Consider the following 23,952-nt stretch of genomic DNA (forward strand, 5'->3'; position numbering starts at 1 on the left):
TTTGAAATATCTCTTGAAATTGATTCGAGGGATTCATTTTTGTGTTAGATTAGGATGTGTACATTCAGTCTGGGCCCTGCATGAACACAAGAGACCAATAAGTCCACCTCACGATCCCTGCATCTGCGTAATGGCCACCACATTCAGCATGCACAACAGAGCACAGTGTTAGCAGAGCAGACATTCGCATAGCACGGCAACCGCGCGGCCGCCTCCCGATGCCTTTACATAGTACGGTGCCGCCAGCTGCAAAGAGATGTGGGCGCACATCAGAGAATTGTAACTACACACTGTTTCCCTCTTGCATATTGAGAATTCAAGTAAAAAAAAAAAAAAAGAAAAACAAACAAAGAAGCAACACTGGGGGGGGGGGTGTTTGGCAAAAAATAAAAATAGAGAAATAAAAGGCATACTGACTCAAGCTGTGTGAAACACATCAGCTACGTAAAGTAATTTTTTTGGCAACAAGAAAAGAGCTGAGATCCATATTGGAAGTATGAGTCTAGGGTGAATAAGGCAAACTATATAGACCATGGTTGATATCGCATGCGGTTTGTGAGATGACACCGGCAAGGTTATATGCTGAAGCTCTCCCTGAGGCCGATCCTGCTGAGTCGAGAGCACTTCTCCAAAACCTTCCCATTTCCTTTGATCTTTTGTCTTAACATCTGAGAAGGGGCCAGGCCGACTCCTGTTTGAAGACGCAGTATTTCAGCGAGACAGGACCTGGTTGTTTTTCTTCCCCCCCACCTCCCGACTATCATCTTTTCAATCTGAATGCACTGTATCCAACATATGTCTCTGCTCCCTCACGCTGGGATTTTCTTTCCTACTGTGAAGGCAAGGCACACAGTGGCCTGACCCAAGGCTCACCTGCTCGCTCTTCCTCAACAAATCAAATGCCTCTCAAGGTAATTTGATTGAGACTTTGTGTGACCTTTGAACTGCCATGGATAGGGCAAGAGTCTGGCTCCGAGCCCAACACCACTTCTAATGGGGGGTGAGAGCAGAGGCTCGATCGATTTGCCCAGTTATCTTACCCGATTAGCATAATGTTAACACGGGCCCTTATGCGGTCCGGGATGGGATTTAACCTTTGATGGATGGGCCATTCATTAGAGCAGGCAGTAGGAGCGCAGCGAATGACAGGCTAGCCACATACTTTAAGCAGGAGTGACACAATAAGGATCAATTAGGGCCATTGATCTACCTGTTATTGAGTTGAAAGGGACACGAGATCAGCTGGCAGAAAAAAACTGGATGGCAGAAAATTTAACTTACACGGCCCTTATTCCTTTGAAATGTCATACATGAGGAATAGAGATCAGCATCACTGCAGAACCAGAATAAGGACGGTGGGATTTGCTTGGAAATTAAGGTAAAATGAATCCTTATGTTTAAATCAGGATGCGCATGGGTGGATGTACTCCGTTGCTCCGTGAGCACTCTGTACCCGTAACACAGGGCTTTTACATTATTCACCTATTCCTACTTCAGTCGTCACAGATTATCTGCATTATGAAGCACCAATAATTCCTCTGAGTTTTACAGGACCACGAGAGAGGAGCATGACAAATTAAAATCAAAATGAGGAATGTTAAAAACAAATGTGGGCCAGGTATTATGTACAAATATGGTTAGGCAGCTTAGTGAATTAATTGCTTAGAAAAAAAATAAATTATTATAAAATAGATTTCTGTACATTTTACATATATATAGCAATATCTCCACATTTGCCATTGACTTACAGAGGGAAAAAAAATAATTTCTCAACAAATGAACAAACATGTCCTCTATAACTCTCCACATCAATCCCAACCAAAGTTGTGCCCTGTCATCTGGTAGAACTTCATGTTGAAAGGCCTGTAGAAGTCCCGTAGCCTCTGCACCACCTCAGGGTCAATGTTGGGATGCGTCCTCCCTTTGGTTTTGCCCAGGCAGTGGGGCTTGCTGCTGCCCTCAGCCTTCTTGAGGCACGGGAAGCCCTTGGTCTGGTTGAAGTAAAAGTGTTTGTCTGTGATGATCCTCTTGAGCCCCAGGAAGTCCTGCACACGGCCCAGCTCTCCGGCCGGGTCGCTGATCAGACGCTCACCGCTCACAAACAGGATCTGGTCCATGGGGAAGTACTGCAGCCAGTTGTCCAGGTGTTTGGCATAGATGCCGATCTGCACGGCGCTCCACGAGGTGTCGATGAGCCCCGTAGTCCTGTTTTTGAAGGTCAGGCTCTCAAAAGACGGAATGTCGGGCTTCTTGGACAGCGTCTGCGTGTAGTCGGAGATTGCCCTGGTGACGGGGTCCCTCACCACCACGATCAGCTTGGTGTCCCGCGACATGGCGGCGATCCTCGCTGGAGCCTCTCTGGTCACAAAGTAGCTAGGGGTCTTCTCCATGGTGATCTGGCCCTCCAGGGTTTTAGGCATCAGCTCCCTGAGAAGGAGAGAAAGAGGAGATGAGGAGAGGAGTGAGGAGGGTTAAGTGGAGGAATGGCTTGCATAATGTAATCAAGCAGATGGGGAGTGCTGTGTTCTGTAATCAATGACTCATTCAGGCTGCCTGGCCTTATTACAGGTCTCAAAAACCTATTAGTGCAGGCAGCTCTCCAACATCAACAATACACTCACTCATAAGACATATGCTACAGGCAAGAAACACTCCCCTCTGCCTGAAAATATAGGCGTTTTCCTTTTTTCAGTGTATAATCAAACACAGCAGAATGGTTGCAGGGGTTTTACAGTGAATTTAACCTTATTAGGGATGAAGGATTTAGGTTCCCAACAGCTCTTCTGCCTACACCTCTCAGGAAATCACCTCCACTTAAGTTATGTTATAGTCTTTAGTTCCTTGTACTGTTTGATGGGACTAAAATAATACTACTCTACTTATATATTTATTGGCAGCTACCTTGATTAATAAATTAGCTAAATGCTTAAATAATGAAATCCATTTGATCTAAGATCACGATTTCATTGATGATGATCAAATTTAACTTAGACCTAGATTGACCTATCATTTAAAAACTGATTCAAGGCATGTGTAAATCCCCCCCCCCTTCTTCTCTTCAGCCATGTTCTGCTCTAGGCCTGCTTTTTACCAGTCCTGTCTACTGGTCCTGATGGTTCTGGGTGGCCAGGCTTAATCTAAATCCACCCCTTCCTCTTTACACCGTTAACCATTGGGGAAAGAGGCATATAGCAAAAGCACAACCCTGATCTGCCTTTCACCGGCTTAGCTATCACCGTGGTTACGCTGGAGGACCCTGAAAACAAGTGCTGGAGAGCTGAAAGGTGATGAGACTTGTTTCACAAAATGTGGTCCTTTTTTGACATAAGTGGGTGGGGCTGGGGAGGGGATGGCGGGTAGCTGATGGGGGTCAGACAGATATGTTACATACAGATGTGTAATCACGAGGCATTTGAGAACAACGCATTTTGAAAGAAAAGTGATGGCGCTCTGCTGCCAGAGCAGTCTAGGGTTTCAGAAACGCTGGCCGGCTATAGAGACTGGATTATGGCAGAGGCAGTAAGAGGTGTTTGACCGGCACCGGGACGTGTATCTCCTTTCCCTTGCCGGCCCAGCCCCAAGCTGTATGGAAGAAAACTACTTTCTGATGTGTACACGGGATCAAATGTTGTTTCTGGTGCTGGCTGGAGGTGAGGTGGGGTGGGGGGTGTCACTCTACGACCTGGAGATTAAAGGAACTTTCACTTGTGTGCATGTTGCCCTTGTTACAGTAACAATAAGCTGTGTGTGCATGTTGCTCACACACACACACACACACACACACACACACACACACACACACACACACACACACACACACACACGAACTAAGCAAGGAACATTAGCACACGCTGCCATGCACACACATAGTAGACAGCGATCGAAAGCAAGAGAAACAAAGGCATGGAGCGATACCCAATGTTTGGGGTATCGGAGCGAACACACACTCAGATAAGACCTCCGCTAGCTAATTGTCCCCCGAGTGTCTCCTCCGTTCTTCAGACTTGGGCTCAGTAACAGCGCTATTGTAAAGACAGTCCCATTGTAACAGGCTCCAGCCAGGTTTTACATAATCATTCTAATCGTTCGTTTTGAGACATCAAGAATTATAAAACTCACCGATACTACTATGGAAAAGCTATTTTCTATGTGGACAAAGGACCCAGTGCTCGCGGGTCTTGAGAGGTCCTCTTTTCTTTTCTTTTTTTTTGAGCCATTCCTCAGAAAGGCACTCTAAAAGCCGGAATCTAGTTCATGTCCATCTAGCTCATGGCTAATTCATGTAACATTGGCTCTCCATAAGTGCACAGCCACTTTTTATGTGGAAGAACTCTCAATTTCTCAAACAGGAAGAACACGAAAAGGGGTAAAATCAGGAGAAAATACCCGGGGTAACTTCAGGTAACTAATGAAACGCTTTATGGAAATGTTGTTGGCAGTTTTGTGTAGTTCTAATGTAGCGCCAGTGATCTAATTATGATAATATTTTCCTGATTGCTGACACATCAGACGGCTGAATGGAGTAAAGATGGGGGGTGGAGGCGGTGGGGGGAGCACGCGTCTGTTTCCAAAAGCTCATTAACAACCTATTGAAATCAAAACAGATAAGGTATGCCGTTTTATGCAAGAGCTTGACAGATCTTTCCCCAAGCGAAACCATTTCTGCAGATATGAAGGCAACCGATACACACAGTCGTGAGCGCGCACACATACAAATGTCTCTCCTCTACTACCACTTAGAACGGCTTACATGGTACTCCTGAACGTCTTCAAGGAATGTAAACCAAACAAGCCGGCCTTAAACTGTGCACTATTAGTCATCCTTTCGAGGCATGATGGCGGTACTGCCTGCAAGCTTTTCTGTCATTCCTTGTGCTAATGTACAAAAGGAGTCCAGAGCCAACACAGAGGAGGCAAATGGCTTCCCATCTAATCCGATTTCAACATCACAATGCGGTATGGTGATAGAGCGGAGGCCCGAGTTACAATGTGCATAGTGATAGATTATGCTGATCCAAGCTCAGGGAATCCTTTTTATAAATCAAGTGTTGGGGGTTGGAAGACTGTTAAACAAGGGGATGGCTGGAGAGAGGGAGAGTGAAAGGGAACAGGAAGGAGACCCCTAAAAACCGCCAAATCCACAAGAACAGCCCCCCCCACCCCCAGCAAAAAATCTCCACCTCTGACTTTGCCACTTTCACTGTGAAGAGTGTCAAAGTGGCAGAAAGGGAAGAAGAGAGAGCGAGAGAGAGAGAGAGAGAAAGGAGAGAAGGGGGATTTTAGTGGGGCAAGTAGCTCTTAGAGGAACAATGCCTATTATGCTCTTTTTTGATTTATGAGGTGCTGCTTTTAAAGATTCCGTCAGCAAACAGGCAATTCGGTGACACAGGGCTCCTCTTTTTTTCCTGCTTTTCTTTGAAAGTGGGCCATTGTCCTTCAGCAAAGGGGTGAGCAGGGCAGTGGTCAGGGCACAGGGGCGGGGATGGGGGCAGGGTGGAGAGGTGGTGGCTGGGGTTGGGTGGTGGTGGTGGTGGGGGTCTTGCTTACTGAGGGGTGAGTGGGACACTTTTCCATCCCTCTCAGCTTTAAGTGAGATGGGCTCTTTGGAGAGCTCTGAAGTGGAACGTGTGCCAAGATTGGCCTGTGGATGACTAGCCTGTTCCCTTGAATATACCAAGGACTCCGGGGGCCTCCACAGTCCCAACCACATGGGTGTTAGTAATGGAGCCGTAATGGAGTTATGGTTTCATACAGCTCAGGACTCAAAGCAAAAAGAAAAGGCGTATTTGAGCAGGGGACGGGGACGTCTGCACGGCATCTAAACAGGGTGACTTTCATTTCAACTAACTCTGCCACAAATGACAAGATGCAAATCGGTAGCGCTGCTTGGTTGTGCTTTTACGGGATTATTTATCTCTCCTTGCGTCATTTTGCCTCTTACTCTGTTCCTCCCTCCACCCTGTGTCCGTTGAGGATATTTCCAAACAGAGAGATATGCCAAAACCAGCGATAAGACACAAAGCAGAAGCACTCGCCACTCGCCAGCATCAAACAGCACCGGCAGTGCGGCCCTTTGCCCCGCGATTTAAAGGGCCCTCATCCCATCGGAGATAAAGGGAGGCAGGAAAAGGGGTTATTTCAGTCTGCTGCTTCTGCCTCCCTCCTGTCATGTTTGATTTGATGATAACAGGCTGCTACTGTGTTGTCTGTACTGCCACATCTCTTACAAAATGAATGGTTTGTACGAAGACAAAAGAGAGAAGCCATTTGGTTTGTGTCCTTCTCTGTTGGACGTGATATAGAGGGCTTTCAATTGTCTCTCATCTGTGTGCCCATCTAAAACATTTGAATCTCAAATTATTTTGTCCCAAGTTGGCTCATTTGAATACAGGCAAATCAAGTGGGTATTTTGTATCCTTTGTTGGAAAGGAGGCTTTGGCTTCTCTTTTTATGCGTAGTTGAGAAAATAAAAGTGTTTGTTTTTGTGCCTTTAAGACCCTGGAGCAAGTTTCCTGTGGGAGATAACGGCACTCGACACAAACAGCTTGGACCCACACGGATCAGCTGTCTGAATGAATCCAAAGGAGAGACAGAAACAACCACTCAAAACAATTCAACCACTCCTGGGCAATCACCTCTGGGCCAAAGAATCTTAAGGAGGGACCGAAAAGACTACTGCATCATCAACAGATTACTTTCACTCGTTCAATGTGCTGAGTTGCTTGCGGTCTATTAAGACACTTCCTCCAGTGGAAAAACCTCTGCCTTTTTCACACTCTGCACCCTCACTCCTTTCCCTTGTTCTCCCTGCGACTGATCCCAGAGGGTCCCTCGACCCCGAGCAATCAGAGACCCTGTGCTCTGTTAGCCAAGTGACACTTCACAAATGGAGGAAATGAGGAAAGAGGCGCTGAAAGATTCCCTTTCGTCTCCGAATGCCTCTTCTCCAAGCCTCTGATATAAACCACAGTGGTACAACATCTACATGAAATATAAAGGAGTGTCTTTACTCGTTATTAGTAACTCCTAATTAGGGCTTTAGCTGGCATTGAGTGTTAAGCTTGTTCTGAATCTGACCTATTTAACCCCAGGAGAAGAATGATAAAAAATTTAGCTGTGCACCCTGAGCAAAGGGTCACAGGTTTCAAAAGAACTTGCATGCAAATTTGATAGAAAAATTCAGCTGAAGTATTTCTCTTTTATTAAAGCCATGGACGATGGAAGATAGATCATCCTCTCAGATATGGACAATTCCCTGCAAGAATGTTTTTGAGTGACGTTTAAAATTGAACCGTATGGATGAATCTCTGGTAAATAATTCCCATCTACATAACCAGGGCTCCCTTTCAGGGCTGAGAGCACTTTGCTCACAATAGGGGAAACCTACATGGCATGAAATGGAAATGAAACGAGCAAGATGTTTATGCAACACACATACCAACACACAGACACACACAGAAGCATGCCCACTGTGGCTACAACTGACAAAGGCAGGCATGTACGTCTTTCCTGGCTCACTGCATATTTTTAAAGTGGTGTTGAGGCACACACAGAAGCCAGACGTTTTGAAATATGCCCCAATGAGCCTGGAGTCTGACATTATGTTTAACCACAGAGTAAGGCCTTGGCTGTAAATTAAAAGAATAAAGAGGGATGGTTTATGGCATAGTCATTCAAGCCAATCTGATGCCGGGAGGGAGGAGAGCTCTTTGCTGCAGTCATTCAGTCGGTTGAAGTGGCCTGTCTGGTCTTTCTTTTCCTCCGAGCACTTGGAGGAGAACCTGGGTGTTATGTGGCCACTTTAGAGGTTCCTGACTGTTCACTTCCTGGTTGAGAAGAGCCAAGAATATTCGCTTAAAACTGTGGTCTTGCAGGAGTATACAGTACTTTGAAGGCGGTCTATGAGCATGAATGTATGTCTGAGTGCATGTGCTTTTTTCGCATACATGTTTGTTTGTGCGCATTTGTACATATGTGCAGTTTTCCCAGAGTAAGTGTGCATGAGTGCCAGAATCTATACCTACATGCAACTAAGTATCCATATATCCATGCTTGTTTTTTGACAGTGTACTTGCACCTGCTTCTAACGAAATAAGTAATGCTGCATGACTGCGTGACGAACCCTGAGTGATACTGCTGCTCCACCTGAAGTGGTCATTGTCAACTTCGAGTTTCTTCTGAGTCTGAGGTTTCACGCTAACAGCCTTTACTGAATAATCTTGTCACTGGAAATTGCGGAAGGTGGTGGTCGAAAGCCTCTTGGAAGCATCTGTCTGCTAGTAGAGGGGATTAATAATGTAGGCTGGCCTAGTATCACAGACTCTGACCCGGATGGCAGGGTCCTATATATGATAGCCCATATCAGGCATTTTCAAGTTCAAGTGCTGGTCTTGTCCAGAACCAAATTCCTCCTTCAGATCACTGGGGACGTCGTTGTCAAAGCGGCCTGGTCAGTATTGCTACAGATAGAACTGCAGCAGAAGTCTCACTCTAGTCCTGGTTGGTATATTGCCACTGTGCTGCTGTATCATCAGTAAAAGGATCTGTTTGAAAACTCCTCCTGTAGTGGTAGAGGATAGATAGCAGAATGCAGGACCTCCATAACAGTTATCACAGTAGACCAGCTCTCCGAGAGGTTTGATAAATTCATATCAAGAATCCCAGACACTTTCCAAGACTGAAAAACTCGTTCAAACTGGGTTCTGGTGAGAGTCTATCAGCCGAATGACTCCAACGCCCCAAAGGTAGGGCCAGCGGAGTTCCCAGAACCAAAGTAATTAGACAATTAGAATACAATTAGAATTGAAGCATGAATGGAAAAAACAAGTTTTCACACATTAAATAATCTCCAAGTACTTAATTGCAATATTCAAATCAACAAATGCTTTGTTCTCTAGTCCCTCACATGACACCGGAGACATATACACAAGGAACAGTAGCCAATAACATCACGACAGGATCCTGAGCGACCGCGTGATGAATCCACTTCATTTTCAGACTTGCGTTTACATTGATTGGGATGGTCGAGGGTTCTTATATTGTGCCTTGCTTAAGGAAACCCTAAAAGGATATAGCTGTTGCTGTATCAAACATTGGTTGTGGTCACGGTTTTGGGAATGGTCTGTCAAACTACCAGGCGACCCTTCCACCCCGCCACTAAGGAGTGTTGCATGATAAATGCGGGCCCTGGACCCGAGACTCCATCAAGAGCAGGCCAAATGGCAGGCCAGCATGGGAATCTACTGACCCTCTGCATAAACAAAACGCTTCACCAAATCAACAGGGCCCGTCCATCCATCATTTCCCCCAGAATCACAGGGAGTCATGGACCGCCACAGTTGACCATTTCCATCTTAGGGTCTTCATAGCCATGTGAGCGAGTGTGTGACAGAGAAAAAAAATGAGGGAAAGGGTAAGAGTGTGCAGAAGAGAGAGAAAGCAAGAAATAGACAAAGAAAGAAAATGGGGTGTTAGGCGTTGCGGTCACGGGCCCTCCAAGCTGGTTTCAGGCTTAGACCCAGTCTGGTTTTGGAGGGAACATCAGACACCAGTTAAGCAGAATAAATAAATAGAAAACTAACCACCGCATATTATTGACTGCATCTCAGGCTGAGTGTCAAAGACGCATCAACAGCATATTACTCCCAGCCGCAGCTTCAGATACCCCCTCTGTTATGCCCTGAGAACACTTAAGTGAGGTTGGAGTGTCAGAGAACTATTCTGTCCATTTACCACAGTGGTCGCTTTGTGATGGGCAGCATCCGAGAAGCATGACGTTCACAAATCACAAAATTGAATCAGTAAAAATGGTGTGTTTTTTTTTTTGGAGGGAGTGAGGGCTCAGAAGGTCTGCTTTGAGTATATTCGTCACTATTTGGAACCAGTGGGAAAATAATGAAGGAATGTATGTGACCAATGGCTTTTCTGCTTCTGGGTATCACATTAGGTTACAGGTATGTGGTTGTAGGCAGCTGACTGAAATTACAGAGCATTAATAACACTGCAGTAACACACGGGAGCCCCACCATGTGGTATAAATAAAACAGTGGAATAGGGAAAGGGATGCTGGAGGACAAAAAGTAGAAATGTCTCCCCTCTAATTCTCATGAATGTGCTACCCTTCCTCCTCAACCATCTACAGCCCTCGAACTGTGGATATTTTGGCTCATGCTTCGAGCTTGATTAAGCAATAGTAAGAATTGTTATTTCACTGAATGAAGCACTTTACACAACATCTCATCACTTTGTCTGACAAGCAATATGAGATGGGTTACCTTACTCACTTACTGTGTTAAGATTCCTCAATGTCACACACAAACACACACACACGAGGGCCCCACACGAGCACACTTACATGTAAGTACTGCCAAATCTGCAAGTTGGTGATATCAGTCAGTTTGTTTAGTGCAAGTAATCCCCAGTAATCAGTGTGTTTGCTTTGGGTGTTTGTTAAAGGTTTTAGCCAGGGGCTGGTGACCCCAGAGCCAAACATTCCAGTGCTCTTCAGTATCATGGCGTGATTCCTCACAGTCCCGAGGCCTAAAGCCTGACAGCTGGAATGAAATGAAGCAATGAACCATGGGAGGATAACAAAAAGCAGGGTAAACAATGTGCGGATGCAGGTAGACTCAGTGTGTATGTGTGTGCATGTACACGCACCCGTGTGTGTGTGTGTGTGTGTGTGTGTGTGTGTGTGCATGTGCACACTTGGATATGAGTATTTTTATTCTTGGGTTTTTATGTGCGTGCTTGTGTGTGGGCTTATGTGTGTTGGCGTGTGTGTGTGTGTGTGTAGCCGGCAAAATCAGCCATTCTGACTGATTTACTGACACTTGACATGCACCAAGAGACACATGACTCCTTGATCTCACTGCAGCAAAGATGAATAAAAGATGAAACAGACTGGAAAAGAACATACATGTCATCGCCCCCTCTCTCCAGACGTACACACAAGGCGGCACACACACAGGCACATACGCATATGCATACTGAGGGAGGCAGAGAGGGAGCGAGCGAGCTATTTTGCATCCTGTTTGAATTGGCTGTCATCCGTAACTGCCTACACACCTTTTTGAAGGCAGGTGAGCTACAAAGTGTGTGTGTGTGTGAGGGGATTTCCTCTCCGTGTAAAGCCTATGAACTAAAATCCATATTCCTGTGTGTCTGGACTATTATTTATCTCCTATTACTCACAATACAGCTGTGCTCAGGGTTAATGGTTTACAAATTCCTCAAGACAACCTGCCTCCCCGGCTAATGTATAATTAGCTTAATTGGTGTTGCAATAGCACCCATAGTGACAATTAAACTGCTCATTTCAATGTGTGGGGGAATGACAGCACTGATCCCCAGGTGATGCCACAGTTTTCTTTGGATGTTAGACTAGATTTCCTGTCCGGTGTCCGCCATTCCTGCTGCAAGGTATCATCGCAAACACAAACACCAGAGGTGGAATTTCAGTCTCAGGGTTTCATTATTTAATTTGGGGGGATGTCGAAATGGCCGGGAAGTGTAATGACAAATGTTGTTTTTTTTCCTTCTTCTTCCTTCTTCTTCTTCTTTTCACCCTCTACTGTATCTCTATCAGTGGGCCTCACGGCGTGGGGAGAAACAGGATCTGCTCTAATTCTCTGCCAGGAAGACAAGCTATTTGGTGAAGGGCAGGAAGAAAAAAAAAATAAAGAGAGCAGAGTGGAGTTGAAAAAGATATTTGAGAAATGGGCCCTGCAAGACAAATATATCAACCTTTGGCCAGAGCACTTCACTTTGAGTTTTGTTTGCTTTTATATGACTTTTCAACTCCATAAAAGACAGCTTTCTTTGCTGGACTTTAGCCTTGCCAGAAAACTGACAGTTTTTCTTTGTTTGTTTGTTTCCTCTCACTGTATGTCCAGGGTTGCAGGATAATAATTTTAGCAAATGCCACCCGGGAAATAGAGAGGGTATTCCACTATTTCTAACCTTAATCTTGCCAAAGTCACTCCTAAAACTTATTAGTGGGCCTCTTTTAAATGTATAATCCATGTTTTTGTACTGTTGATTTGATGTGCTTCAGGGACACATTACTCTCCAGAGGGAAAAGCACTTCACTTCTACCTGGAATTTTCCACCAGTTCTTTCTCCACTAGTCCATAATTATTATCTGTCTATCTGTCTGTCTGTCTGTCTGTATCTCACACACACACACACACACACACACACACACACACACACACACACACAAACTCTCTCTTTCTCTCTCTCTCTCTCTCTCTCACACACAGTCTCTTTCTCTCACACATTTTATCTTTTCTCTCACACACACACGCTTTCTCTCTCTCTCTCTCTCACATTATATAATTCTCTGTTTTTCTCTGTTTGTAGACTTTAAACACCTCTACTGAAACTCACAGCAGGGATGTAAAAGCCTGCATTACAGACACATCACCAAACTTTCTTGGTATTTTTTTTGTAAACATGAAAAGCTGAGGCAGCACACAGTGCAGCAGTTCGTTTCATCTGAAAGGGACCAAGTGCCACTCCTGACACTGCCTAGTGCTTCTAATAAGAAAAATAAGGGTAAAAAGTAAAGGGAAAAAAAACCCAAGAGAGAGTGGGAAGTAATTGGAAATGAGTTGAGTTTGACAAGTTCATCTTGGTGTTGAAGAGTTCTTGTGGCTCTTGCGAGAGAAGCCATCAGCCCTGGGAGCAGAGAGAGCGACTAGTGCCATGCAGCCATGGTGCAGAGAGACGACTCAGGGCTTCTAATGAGCTGTGCTCTTTCACTGCCAAGGCTAATGGAAACCTCGGGAGACCCCTCTCTTTCTCCCTCTTTCACTGTCTCTCTCCTAACTTTCTCCTACTTTCTCTCTCTCACTCTTGCTCTCTCCCTCCCAGAGGCAGGCTCACTCCCCAACACTCTAATGGCTACCTCTGGGACTTAATACCTTGGACAAATCAAGTTTTACAGGTTTACTGTCATCACTTTCTCCTCCTCCTCCTACACCTCCACATCCTAGTCCGACAACCACAAAACTGTGTCACTTGTCAGGATGCCTGGTCTTCGGAGAGAACCGAGGGGAACCCAGACGGTCGAAGTTTAGCGAGATAAACGGCTAATGGTTAACGAAACCGTATAGGAGCGTTTGTTTCACTCATTCGCTCAGCCTCCGGGGCGCTTTTTAATGTGCTAAAGACTGTTTATTTAGGAGCAATGAATGACCATTAACTCTGGAGAGAGAACGTCTGGTTGTGCTCTGACATGTGTTCCAACATCCGAATTATCACCTCATTAAAACAGGCCTAATTCACGAGTGGCACAGAGGGAGAGTCTGTACACAAGGGCCTAGGAAAAGAAACCAGCCGTCTTAAACTTAAGCTGCTTTTCTGCCTCCAAAACATCTTCAAGAGATTTCTTTATAAGTCCTCTTCCTTGTTGCCTGCCTTATATTTCATTGACTTCATCCTTGGGGAGAAAACATAAAATGATTTTTCAAACGGAGAAGAAGGGAAATACAACAGCAGTAACAACAGACTTCCAATGAGCAGACTGAATGATTACATTACAGGGTTTCTAAAGTGTGTGTGCGTGTGTGCGTGCGAGTGTGCATGCATACATACATATGTGCGTGCACATAAATAGGTACATGTGTTTCTGCTTGCTTGCATGTCTGCCTGCCCGCATCCACCAAAAGCTTTTTCTTTCACTCTGCCTTTTTTTTCCGAGTGTGAATGTCTGACAGCGAGTTCCTGTCAGGCTCTATGGCCTTTATCTCCAGCTCCAGCAGGAGGTTCCTGCCTGTGGTGCTCATATTCTCCTCACTAATGTGGCTTGTGTTCACTGGACACTATTCGCAGGTCCAAGCTGCCGCAGTGCAGGGCTGCCACTCCCCTCACCCGGAGTCACTCCTTTTACAATTAACCGGTGGTAATTTGGGGATGAAAGCTGTCTTTCACCGTTCCCCCACCCCCCAGTCTCCCTCTAATTTTGGTCGGGGCCCCGTCAGGCCTCTCTCCTTCCGTGCTGACCAAAGATTTCTCTGGGAGCCGGCCACTCGTGGTCACTGAGGCCTGAAGCGAGCCCCGCCCAGGATTGGGCGAAATGAGCACGACATGTGACACTATTCTTACACACCAACAACAAGTGCACAGCTGTAGAATGGAGAAAGAAGGTTCATAAAGGAGGGGTTTTTTACGGGACATTGTTTGGGGGAGGAATCGGGTGGAATTGGGCAGGCTCCCACCACAAAGAAAATAATCCCCTCATTTGGGACCTGGAAGTGGAAGTTTAGCCAACACGGAGGCATGGTTTCGAGGTCCCGTGTTTTTGTGTTGGCGCAGCCACTGCGGCTCGGGCTTTGAGGAGAGGATGTCAACCTGCTGTCAGCTGTACGGTTGGCTGAGCGGGCGGTGGGTCCCTGAGCAGCGGTGAAGGTCCAGGCTGAGGTCTCACGAAACGATCGCACGGCCAAAGACTCTAAATATCTGAATTTCTAAGTGTTTCTCCTTCACAGCGTTACAATAACTATAAATAACTATTTCAGCATTTCACTGATGTAGATATCGACGTTTGCGACTAACGCGTGGGTCCAAATCAAATAAATATTTGTACAGTGGCTTGCAAAACTACTCAGACTCTTGCTAATACAGCGTGTCCCAGTTTGTGAAATTACAAAATGCAGCATTTGTTTTTGTTGGAACTTGATACTTAATTCAAACCCTGGCGCTAACTAAAGCTTCAGATTTCCACAACACTAAAGATGTCAGCAAAAGCTAAACAGAGAAAATATGAGCATTGTGTAAGTATAAAGCTCCCTGAACTTTAGCAATAAATCAAACTACATGTCTGCTTTTTTTTTAAAATCTCTTTTAGTCTCCTGTCTATAAGAGCATGGGAAACCGTTAAAGGCAGGAGTTTTGTTCTTGCCACAGGTTCTTGATAGCGTTCAGGGCAGGACTATGACCAGGTCACTCAGGGATGTTCACCTTGTTCTGATCAATGTCCACCCGAAACATGAGGACTCACACTAAGAAAGATTTTCATGCAACAATTCTCAGTATTTGACCATTTGTCCTCCAGTTTGACCAAGCTTTCCTATCCCTGCTGCTGCATCGGATGATGCTTTGACCGCCAAGTTTCACTTGTAAGCACGATGCTGACTAACAGATGTGCTTTGTTGGATCTGTGCCAAACACAACAGTTGGACTAAATATAACACCTAGGACTTAAATGCTCTAATTTCCTCTCATGTGACCACAGATCCTTCTGCTTTATGTTTGCTTGATCATTCAGATGCTTTTTGCAAACTACGCGAAAGGATCTTGAGATGGTTGTGATCTGCAACTTGCTGAGTAATTCACACCTCTGTTTATCTCAGCTACTAAATTCTGCAATTTCACCAACAGTTTACTCCTGGCAAACATCTCATGTTTGAAGCGTTGTTTTTCTTTTGTTTCCCCCATTAGATCTGCCGGGGCTTAATTTGGATGGCCAGGTTTTGAACATTAAATCACAAAACACCTACTAACACCTCCGTGGGTAAGCTCACAAAGTGAGACCTCATATGAAGGGTTTGGGACATTTTGAAAACAGCTGTATATCAAACCCAGTATAGCTTGAAATCTGGGCTGTTTCACTATTATTTTTCTGTGAGGAAAGGTCATTAATCCCCATTGGGCCATGTGCGTTGTAGCAGCTCTGTCCTGCTCTGCAGATGGTCAGCACACACACCACGCATGCACGCACACACACACCGTCAACAAGCAGACGTGGGCCTGACCCCAGTCAGAAGCCCTCAGCCCATCTCTAAACATTACGGCCCAATCAGGCCTGACCAATCAATACCCAGCTATCCCACAGGAGCCAAGCCCTGGTGACATTTGTGTACGGTTGTCTGTGTGTTCAATTTCATTCATGTGTTATTGGAGATGAAAATGATTTGTGACTTCACAGCTGAGCCTGTCACAGCACCGTGGCCTTTGCGTTCCCAACCCACTGCCCGGATAAGTGTTTCTCCTACCTACTGACTTTCCAGGCAACATTTTTTGACTTTGCATCTCCTGCGTGCAAACATCGCCATTGAATGCTTTGTGGTCAATCTGAGTTTGATCCTTTTCATTGGCTTTCTATGGAGACAGGTGGTCCTTTTTTGGCCATTAGGAGGAGGAAGTGAGGAGGCTGAGGTCAGTGGCGACAGAGAGCGGATGGGTCACCTAAATGGAAATAGGAGCACTCCTGTGGTGAGCAGATAAAGGGACGTGCACCCATCCAGAACTGTCTCTGACATGGCCAGCAGCAGCAGTCTGACTGAGTCTGTCCAACTAACAGGGGGTTGGACCTGCCTTTAGATAGCCACTTTCAAGTACCGTGGACTTCCACAGCCATCTCTACTCTGATAGTGGAACAGGATTTTCTTCCCCCCCCCCCCCCAGAAACACCCTTTTCAACAAGGCTCCCCTTGTTCCTTTTGTCCCAGGGTGCTGTAAGCAAGCCGTACCGACGCAGCTTTTTAAGTATGTTTACCTCCACAGTGCTTTATCACTGGCTAGATACAAAGGTTGGCCACAGAGACATCCCATTCTGGGATGGATGGCGCCATTTTAAACCCCCCGCCCCCCCCCTGGTCTCGCAACACACAGACTGAAGCTTAACCTTTGATCATTAACCACACATAATGTTTTAATGTTTAAGAAGAAATGGCCCAGCTGAGAGAGCTGATGAAAAAAGAAAAAAAAACCCTATTAACTGTATGACTGTTGCATAATTCTTTAAATTTGCAAAGACGACGATGACAAACACTTCACCACGTAGCTGAATCATTGCAATGAAACAAGCCGAAGTCATCAAGATAAAGAACGATTCCTTGATCCTCTAAGGCTATATAACCTTTAAAACCGGGGTCTTCGTGAAGTCGTCCAAGCTATTTTTTTTTTAAATCCTGAAGCTACTCCTGTGAGGGAGGAACTAGCAGCAGCGCCACACTGCCGGGACTTGACAGAAAGCTAGGACCAGAGCCCATGACACGGCAGCAAAACCACAGCACGGCAATTATATATCAAAGAGCCTTCATGGCCAATACGCTCATATGGAATATGAACAGAGGGCGACATGAACCGCACACTGACAGGATGACAGGAGAACGGCCGTCAACAAGAATTACTAGTAAATAAAACACCCCTCCTCTGAGGAAACGGGGACTAAAACATACAGGACGGGGGCTGGATGCAAGAAATAAACTTCTACCTTTCTTATAAACTAAAAACATCTGGATGTGCCGAGAATTTTGTCCCAAAGTAACAGATTGACTGATTGAAACGGACCTGACAGAAGAAAGATATGACTTTTGTAATAGCAGGTAACATAAGTCATTGCTCAAGAAAGTTAAAGAAAAAGTGTTAGGCAAGTGTACGGGTATATTACCCGACTTTTTCCCAGCATGGATTTATATAATTTTGAATATGTAATAAATTCATGCTGATAGCAGTTAAATGTATTCACTTGATGCTACAAGATTTAGCTAACTGCCCCTGCCACAGTATTATTAAAGTAGTGCCAACTATCTATCTGTCTGTCTGTGTAGCTATCTATCTGTCTGTCTTATCTATGTATCTCCCTCTTTCTCTCTCCTTCCCTCCTTGGGGCTGGTTCATGTATGACCTCATTGTTAAAATGTGTACCTCCTCATAGAAGGACTTAGCGGTCAAAAGAATGAATCATGTGTTTGTCTTTGGCACAAAATGAAAACTGTCAGAGTACATCAGAGACTGACAAAAAGTCATATTATAGCCATCTCCATTCATTTTGCGCTTTATTTGCAGGGCCTTACCCCACTCTTTTCTTTTCCTCCATGGTTGCATTTTTTTGTGTGTGAAATTCCAGCTCTAAATGCATGCGTGTATGTGTGTTGTGTGTGTGTGTGTGTGTGTGTGTGTGTGTGTGTGTGAACAACGAACAAACTGAGAGAAGCAAATTGCACAACTTCTGACTCGCAGACGCAACCCTCTGCAAGCCCCCATACACGACCCTCGCCATGATGAGATCATATTCCCATAGAATATATTTCGATTCTTTAAATACTGCTCCCTCGATAGTCTTATCATAATAATACAGCCTCTGTCTGGAGATGGTACATTCCAGCATAATCTCCCAAGTCGTCTCCAGTGTCTGTTCCTAATGGGACAGTTAGGAGGATCAGCAACAAATGAAGTATGATTTCCCATCTCGGTCTATCCTCACTCACGAAATAAAACCATTTTTGCAAAACTTTTTTTCCCCTCTTTTCTGCTATAGGGAGTGCTTACACCAGCTGTTACAGTGGAACATGCATTCCTTTCTGCAGCTCTTTCACTAAATGTATATCCAGACAGATTTTCATTTTTCCATAACCCTGTCTGAGCGTTCACCCGTAAGAGAGAAACAAACAGTTCTTTTCTACTTGCAGAGCAAGAACACCTTTGGTTATTTACTCTACTGCAGTATGAAATTCCAGGTCTGGAGAAAAAAAAAAACATGTGGACCTTCGGGAAAAAGGTCATGTGTTACCCTAAAATCTTTGTTATCCCAAACGGTGCAATATCAAAATGGACCCTAGCTAAATATTAAAAATTAAATTCAAAAGAAGAGTGGAAAACATTTGAGTAACCAGTGACTACTGTGTGTGTGTGCGCGTGCGCGCCCGCGCGCGCGCCCCCATGTGCGCTCACACGTTACATCAGGAAATGTTTTTCCAAAATTAACACTAGGACATGATGAAGTAATGAAAAATTCAACCCTGTGCTCTGGACAACATTAACACGTGTGTATATTTCATCTTTGCCAGCAGTAAAAACCTTTGCACATGACGGCTGCATGGTGTCGAGTGAAAGAGTTGCATCCAAGATGTGTAGACACACTTTTCTTTGTTCTTTCCTGGATAAGTAAACTGCAAAGTGGCGATAAAGCATGTTTCAAATAAATCACAGCTATTCCCTACAAATTCAACCTGAAAGACCTCGAGTTAAAGCCATGCTAGAATCAAAGCAATCCCATGGACTCAGCTGGAAACCCTGAATAAACTGAGCAACGGTGTCTTTATCTTTTCTAAATGCTGCCAAGGAGGCCAGGCCTTTCCCATTCTGCTCTTCTTTCATTTTGCTCTACTTTCTACTTTTTTTTAAAGGGGGGGGGGCTCCTTTTTAAGGCCTTGCATATTTAACAGGCACCTCCTCAGACTGCGGACCAAATCCGTTTATTCAGACAGCCGGGGCTTTCCTATCCACTTGTCAGATGAGCTTTTCTTTAGTAGTGACCGACAACCCCCACATGGAGATATTCTCATAACATTTATGTCTCTCCAATAAGTTATGCAGAACTCCAGGACTCATATATTACAACCCAATGGGACAGTCTTGGTCTAAAGACATGTCCACTCACTGGAAAACACAGAAGTACATGAGCAAACTAACTGATAAGTAGATCAATAAATACAATCCATGTGCACTAATCACACTGACATTTGTTTTTAAGTTTGATAAAACCATTATAAGGTTACCTTTATTTTGATAATACAGGCTACAATTAAGGCCTGAGCTGCTGAGCTAAGCTAAAAACGGGCCATTTAGGTCCTTACTAACGCCTGAGCTCATTACATTAGCATTTTCTTGGAAATGTTAATTTATAGGATGGCCAGCCTCTTTAAGATGTTAACCGGTTGTGTTAAGAGTTTTGTTAAGAGATGAGCCACACTTTTTTTGTGTTTCAAATCAACGTTTTTCCTCGAAACGCCCCTGATAGGACTGTGGCGAATTAACGAATGGACCAAATCTCCCTTTTATTTTTCCATTTCTGAAATGGAGTAGCCTCAATTTGGCCTACTTTCTGAGAAACTACAGAGGAACTGTGATTCACGAGTTGTGACATGTGTTTCAAAATGACAGGACAAACTATCCATTGAAAGTTGTGATAGTTCCAAGAATAGCCTGTACAGTTCTTATCAGTAGACTGAGAAGCAGCCAGTCAAATACACTGAACTTCTCAGTCTTTATTTATTTATTTTGGGTGGCACGACAGGCCTCCTCCTCCGACGGCGCAGTAATACACAATCAACACAACACGATCAACAGTTAGACCAGATGCAATACACGTTTTGCACCTAACCCGGTTTCAAACAGACGCGGTTTTAATCGTCGCAATCTCCGCTCAGCGCAAATACGCGCGAGTGCGAGGCGGTCTAACTCGGCGCAGTGTTGAACGCCGGCCGAGCTACCTCACGTTGCAATGTGGCAAAGCGTCCAACAGAGATCACTGCGCATCGCTGTAACTGGGCACCCAGCTCGTGTGCAGCCAGATGCCCGCGGCCCGGGACACGCTGCCCTGCTGCACGGTTCAGCATGCACACGACTCTCCGGCACATGAGCTATATCTCTACTACCGAGTCTGTTTTAATGAACAACAAGTAGGCACACGTACGTCTGAACTAATGCAATGAATGAACACAAATTTAAAAAAAAAACTTATGATGTAAGTGAAAGAATATGTGAGGGGATGTCAAAATTAACTCTTAAAACCATTTGGCGCAGTCTGAATAAAGTTTCCTCGTGTGATATAGCCTATAAAGTTGTTTTTTTATACATATATACATATTATATATATATAAAATAAAAACTATTGGGAAGAAGGCATACTTTTATTAAAAACTCGCAAGTGTATCGAAACGAAATGAGGTTAGTCTCATTTATTTGTGCTGCGTGGTGGCATAACGCTCCTGGTTTTGAAAATATATAAATAAATAAATCGTGAGGAGGGGGGTACAAGAAAACACATTTATAAACCCACACATTTTTTTCCTCTCTCTCCCTGAACCCAATTAAATTAATCTATCCGATGAAGGCGGATGATAATCCGTGTGCACCCAAAAAGGCAATTTGTGATCAATTGACTGCTTTCATAATGATCCATAAAGTAGCCAGCCAGAGTTTATTCTCTATACAGATCCCATTCAGCCGTGTTAAAAAAGTAGCCTTATATACAGTCAGAGCCAAATAATGTGGCGGCGGGGGGGGGGGGGGTATCTACCTGTACCACTGAAGCCCGTTGTCGTAGTTACGGTCGAAGAAGTGCGGCTCCGCTCCCACGGCTCTGATGTCGGGGTGCACGCGGAGGAACTCCAGCAGCGCCCGCGTCCCGCCCTTCTTCACCCCGATGATGATGGCCTGGGGCAGCTTCTTGCTCCCGGAGCCGTTGGAGAAACTTGACATGGCACCGGGCTCTGGGAGCCTCTGCTGCTCGCCCCTCACCTCGTCCCAGTCATCGGCTCTGTCCGTGTCCATGTCCACCTCGACCTCGTTGTCGAGCAGGTCTCTCGAAGCGGCGGCGGTCCTGATGGGTGATGGCTCGTCGTCGTAGTCGGCCTCTATATCCACCCACTTCTGCGGTTTAGGCAGCAGCAGTCGGGACATCAAGTCCGTCCTGCTATTCTCTGTCCTTTTGCCCACCGGCGGCGACCCCGTCTCCCTGCCCCGGTGACTATCCGCCGCCACCAGACTTGGCATGGTGGAGCAATATCCCACGCAGGAGTACAGCATGTATACCCACAGCAAAAACATGACGGCCAGCAATACGAGTTTCTTCTTCACGGGGCTGTGCGAGAGCGCAGACAAACTGTGGCAAACCGGGCTATATTCCATAAGCCTTGCACACCACACTCCAGCGACACATATCGCCAAAACGCACTTCACTCCCGGCGGCACCTCGACAATCCTCGTAACATAACGCACATGGAAATAAAACAACAAAACAAGCGTAAAAAAATAGGAAAAAGAAAAACTAATGAAATGCAAGCGGATGATATATCCGGGAATGAAAAGCCTCGGAACGATTTCTCCTCATAATTGTGGCAGAGACGTTGGGAAACAGTGAAGAAGAACAGACGCACCACGGTGCTGCCGCAGGCCGCCGCTCCACGCGCATCCCCCGGCTTATCCAGAGCCGATCTGGCAAGCACGAAGCCTTATAGAGAGCGGGAGGCGTTAACCTGTGTATGACTGACAGGAAAGACAGCCAATAGCGAGGCGGGATAGAAAGACGAAGTCGTTGTTGTTAAAAAACGGACCAATGACGGGAGCGTGTGGGAAGTCTCAAGCACGGGGGAGCCTCACCAACGTGAGCTCGCGTGAAAAAGTCCATTGAGGCTTTTTGCATGTTTTTAAAACTTTATTGTTAAGAAAAGAGGCGAAGACGTGTGTTTGTTTGTTTATTTTTATATGTGTGGGGAAGACAGAATTTTTTATCCAAATGTGCCGCGACTTCTGACATTCCTTTGGGAGGACTGTAATTCTGAGGCCACAACTTTATGGACAGTGTTCGTGCGTCAAAACACACATCAGATGTATTTTTTGTTTTTTTTAAATAACCTTTCCGCGAATAACAAAAAACTATCCGCATCCCATTCGTGAAATCCTTGTCGAATAAGGTTCTGCAGATCAGAAAACGGCTAAAAAAATAAATAAAAAAATCAGTCGTGGTATGAGTTTACCACCACACCCCATCATGATGCTGGACAGTTTAGCCGAAAAGGGAGATGTCCTCTGTTTTCGGTTCAGCTTATTAATATAAATTTTTTACAGGAGAAATCAGAGGGATATAAGAGCATGAATAATTAACGTCCACAATAACAGTGACAGCTCTAATAGGCTATTACGTTTGAGTGAAAAGAAAGTTGTAATTGCTAATCGTAATTCATGAAACTTTTGGAGGAATGGAAACGCTGTCGGCTAATAATAATAATAATAATAATAATAATAATAATAATAATAAAGGCAAATATAAATGAAAAATAACAATAAGCATGACTTTTACTTTAATTTCATTGTTTTTTTTTCATTGTGGCAATGTCTTTGTAGACGATGAAGAATTTGTTCCTCCGACTGGTGTGTTCTTAATGGCATCTTACTGATTTTCAAGCACTGACACAAAGACGCCAGACGTTTTAAGTTAATTAGACGTTATTAACGAACGCTGTGACGGTGAAAACTCGCGTGCACCACGTGACTACACAACGCAACGCAACAGGTTGAATTTTATTTCACCGTCTCCATAGCGATCCCGTGCCCTGTTTCCTCACACAGCAGTCGTTTTTCCAAATGTAGCCTACATGACACAGCCTGTGAGCTGTGATTCTAAGCGTTATAAGCGGACACGTGTCAATGGCTCTCGGCCTAGCCGTAGTAAAAGTGTTGAAAAGGCCATCCCTTTCTCAATATCTCACGAAAACCACCCGATTTACTTGTTTGCGCTGGAAATATTTCCTCTGAAAGTATCTAGACCCCCCCTTTTTTTTTTTCCTCAATATGGATCAAACCAAGGAAAACCGTTTAGGTCTACGCGCAAGAGAGCCTATTAAAACATTTAGATGGGAATACAATTATTTACTATTCTGAAGAAGGAAGTTGCGAAGTCTTTTAGAAGAGTGAAAATGGCTCGATGTCGATCTGTAATTTAAAACTTTCAAGTAAAACTTTTTTTCCGTTTGAAAATGATCCAAGCCAGTCAAAAACAGACGCCATCTTATAATTTGGGTATGTCGTAGTAATAAGGTTAATGGACGACCGATCAAGTTTCTGAGTCATTGTTAAAACAAACAACACGTTTTTCTTACTTGTTATTGTGGCATTTAAGAAAAAAGATAAATAGCCTCAAACTGTACGACTGCCTTCTATGGCTCAATCTGTAAAGCGTTTTTGTTCAAACTGTAAATAAGATTGCCTGCATATTTAACGAAAACAAACGGCCTACGTGGTGTAAAAAGGACTGTCTATTGGTAGTCCCCACATGATGAACTCACAGACAGACCAGAGGGGGTTTCTCTTTGTTAGAACTTAAACCTACGACGGAGGCCAAAGGTCATACATACGCCGTCCTTAAATTTCACTGTAGTGACTCCCCAACATGTAGTTTTTGTACTGGAACTCGAGCTCTTCCCTCCTTCTTTATCTTAA

The 23,952-nt window shown here is 44.7% G+C and overlaps 1 protein-coding gene across 1 annotated transcript; it reads right to left on the reverse strand.

Annotated features, from left to right (window-relative positions):
* Positions 1-1,808: 1,808 nt before the first annotated feature.
* LOC130127604 (heparan sulfate glucosamine 3-O-sulfotransferase 3B1-like) lies at positions 1,809-21,642 on the reverse strand. Its single transcript, XM_056297287.1, has 2 exons — positions 21,032-21,642; positions 1,809-2,427 (listed from the first exon to the last, which is right to left on the reverse strand). The coding sequence occupies exons 1-2, from the start codon at positions 21,640-21,642 to the stop codon at positions 1,809-1,811; spliced, it is 1,230 nt and encodes a 409-aa protein (XP_056153262.1).
* Between the last annotated feature and the right edge of the window lie 2,310 nt (positions 21,643-23,952).

The sequence above is a fragment of the Lampris incognitus genome, chromosome 17 (assembly GCF_029633865.1).
Source record: "Lampris incognitus isolate fLamInc1 chromosome 17, fLamInc1.hap2, whole genome shotgun sequence".
NCBI lineage: Eukaryota > Metazoa > Chordata > Actinopteri > Lampriformes > Lampridae > Lampris > Lampris incognitus.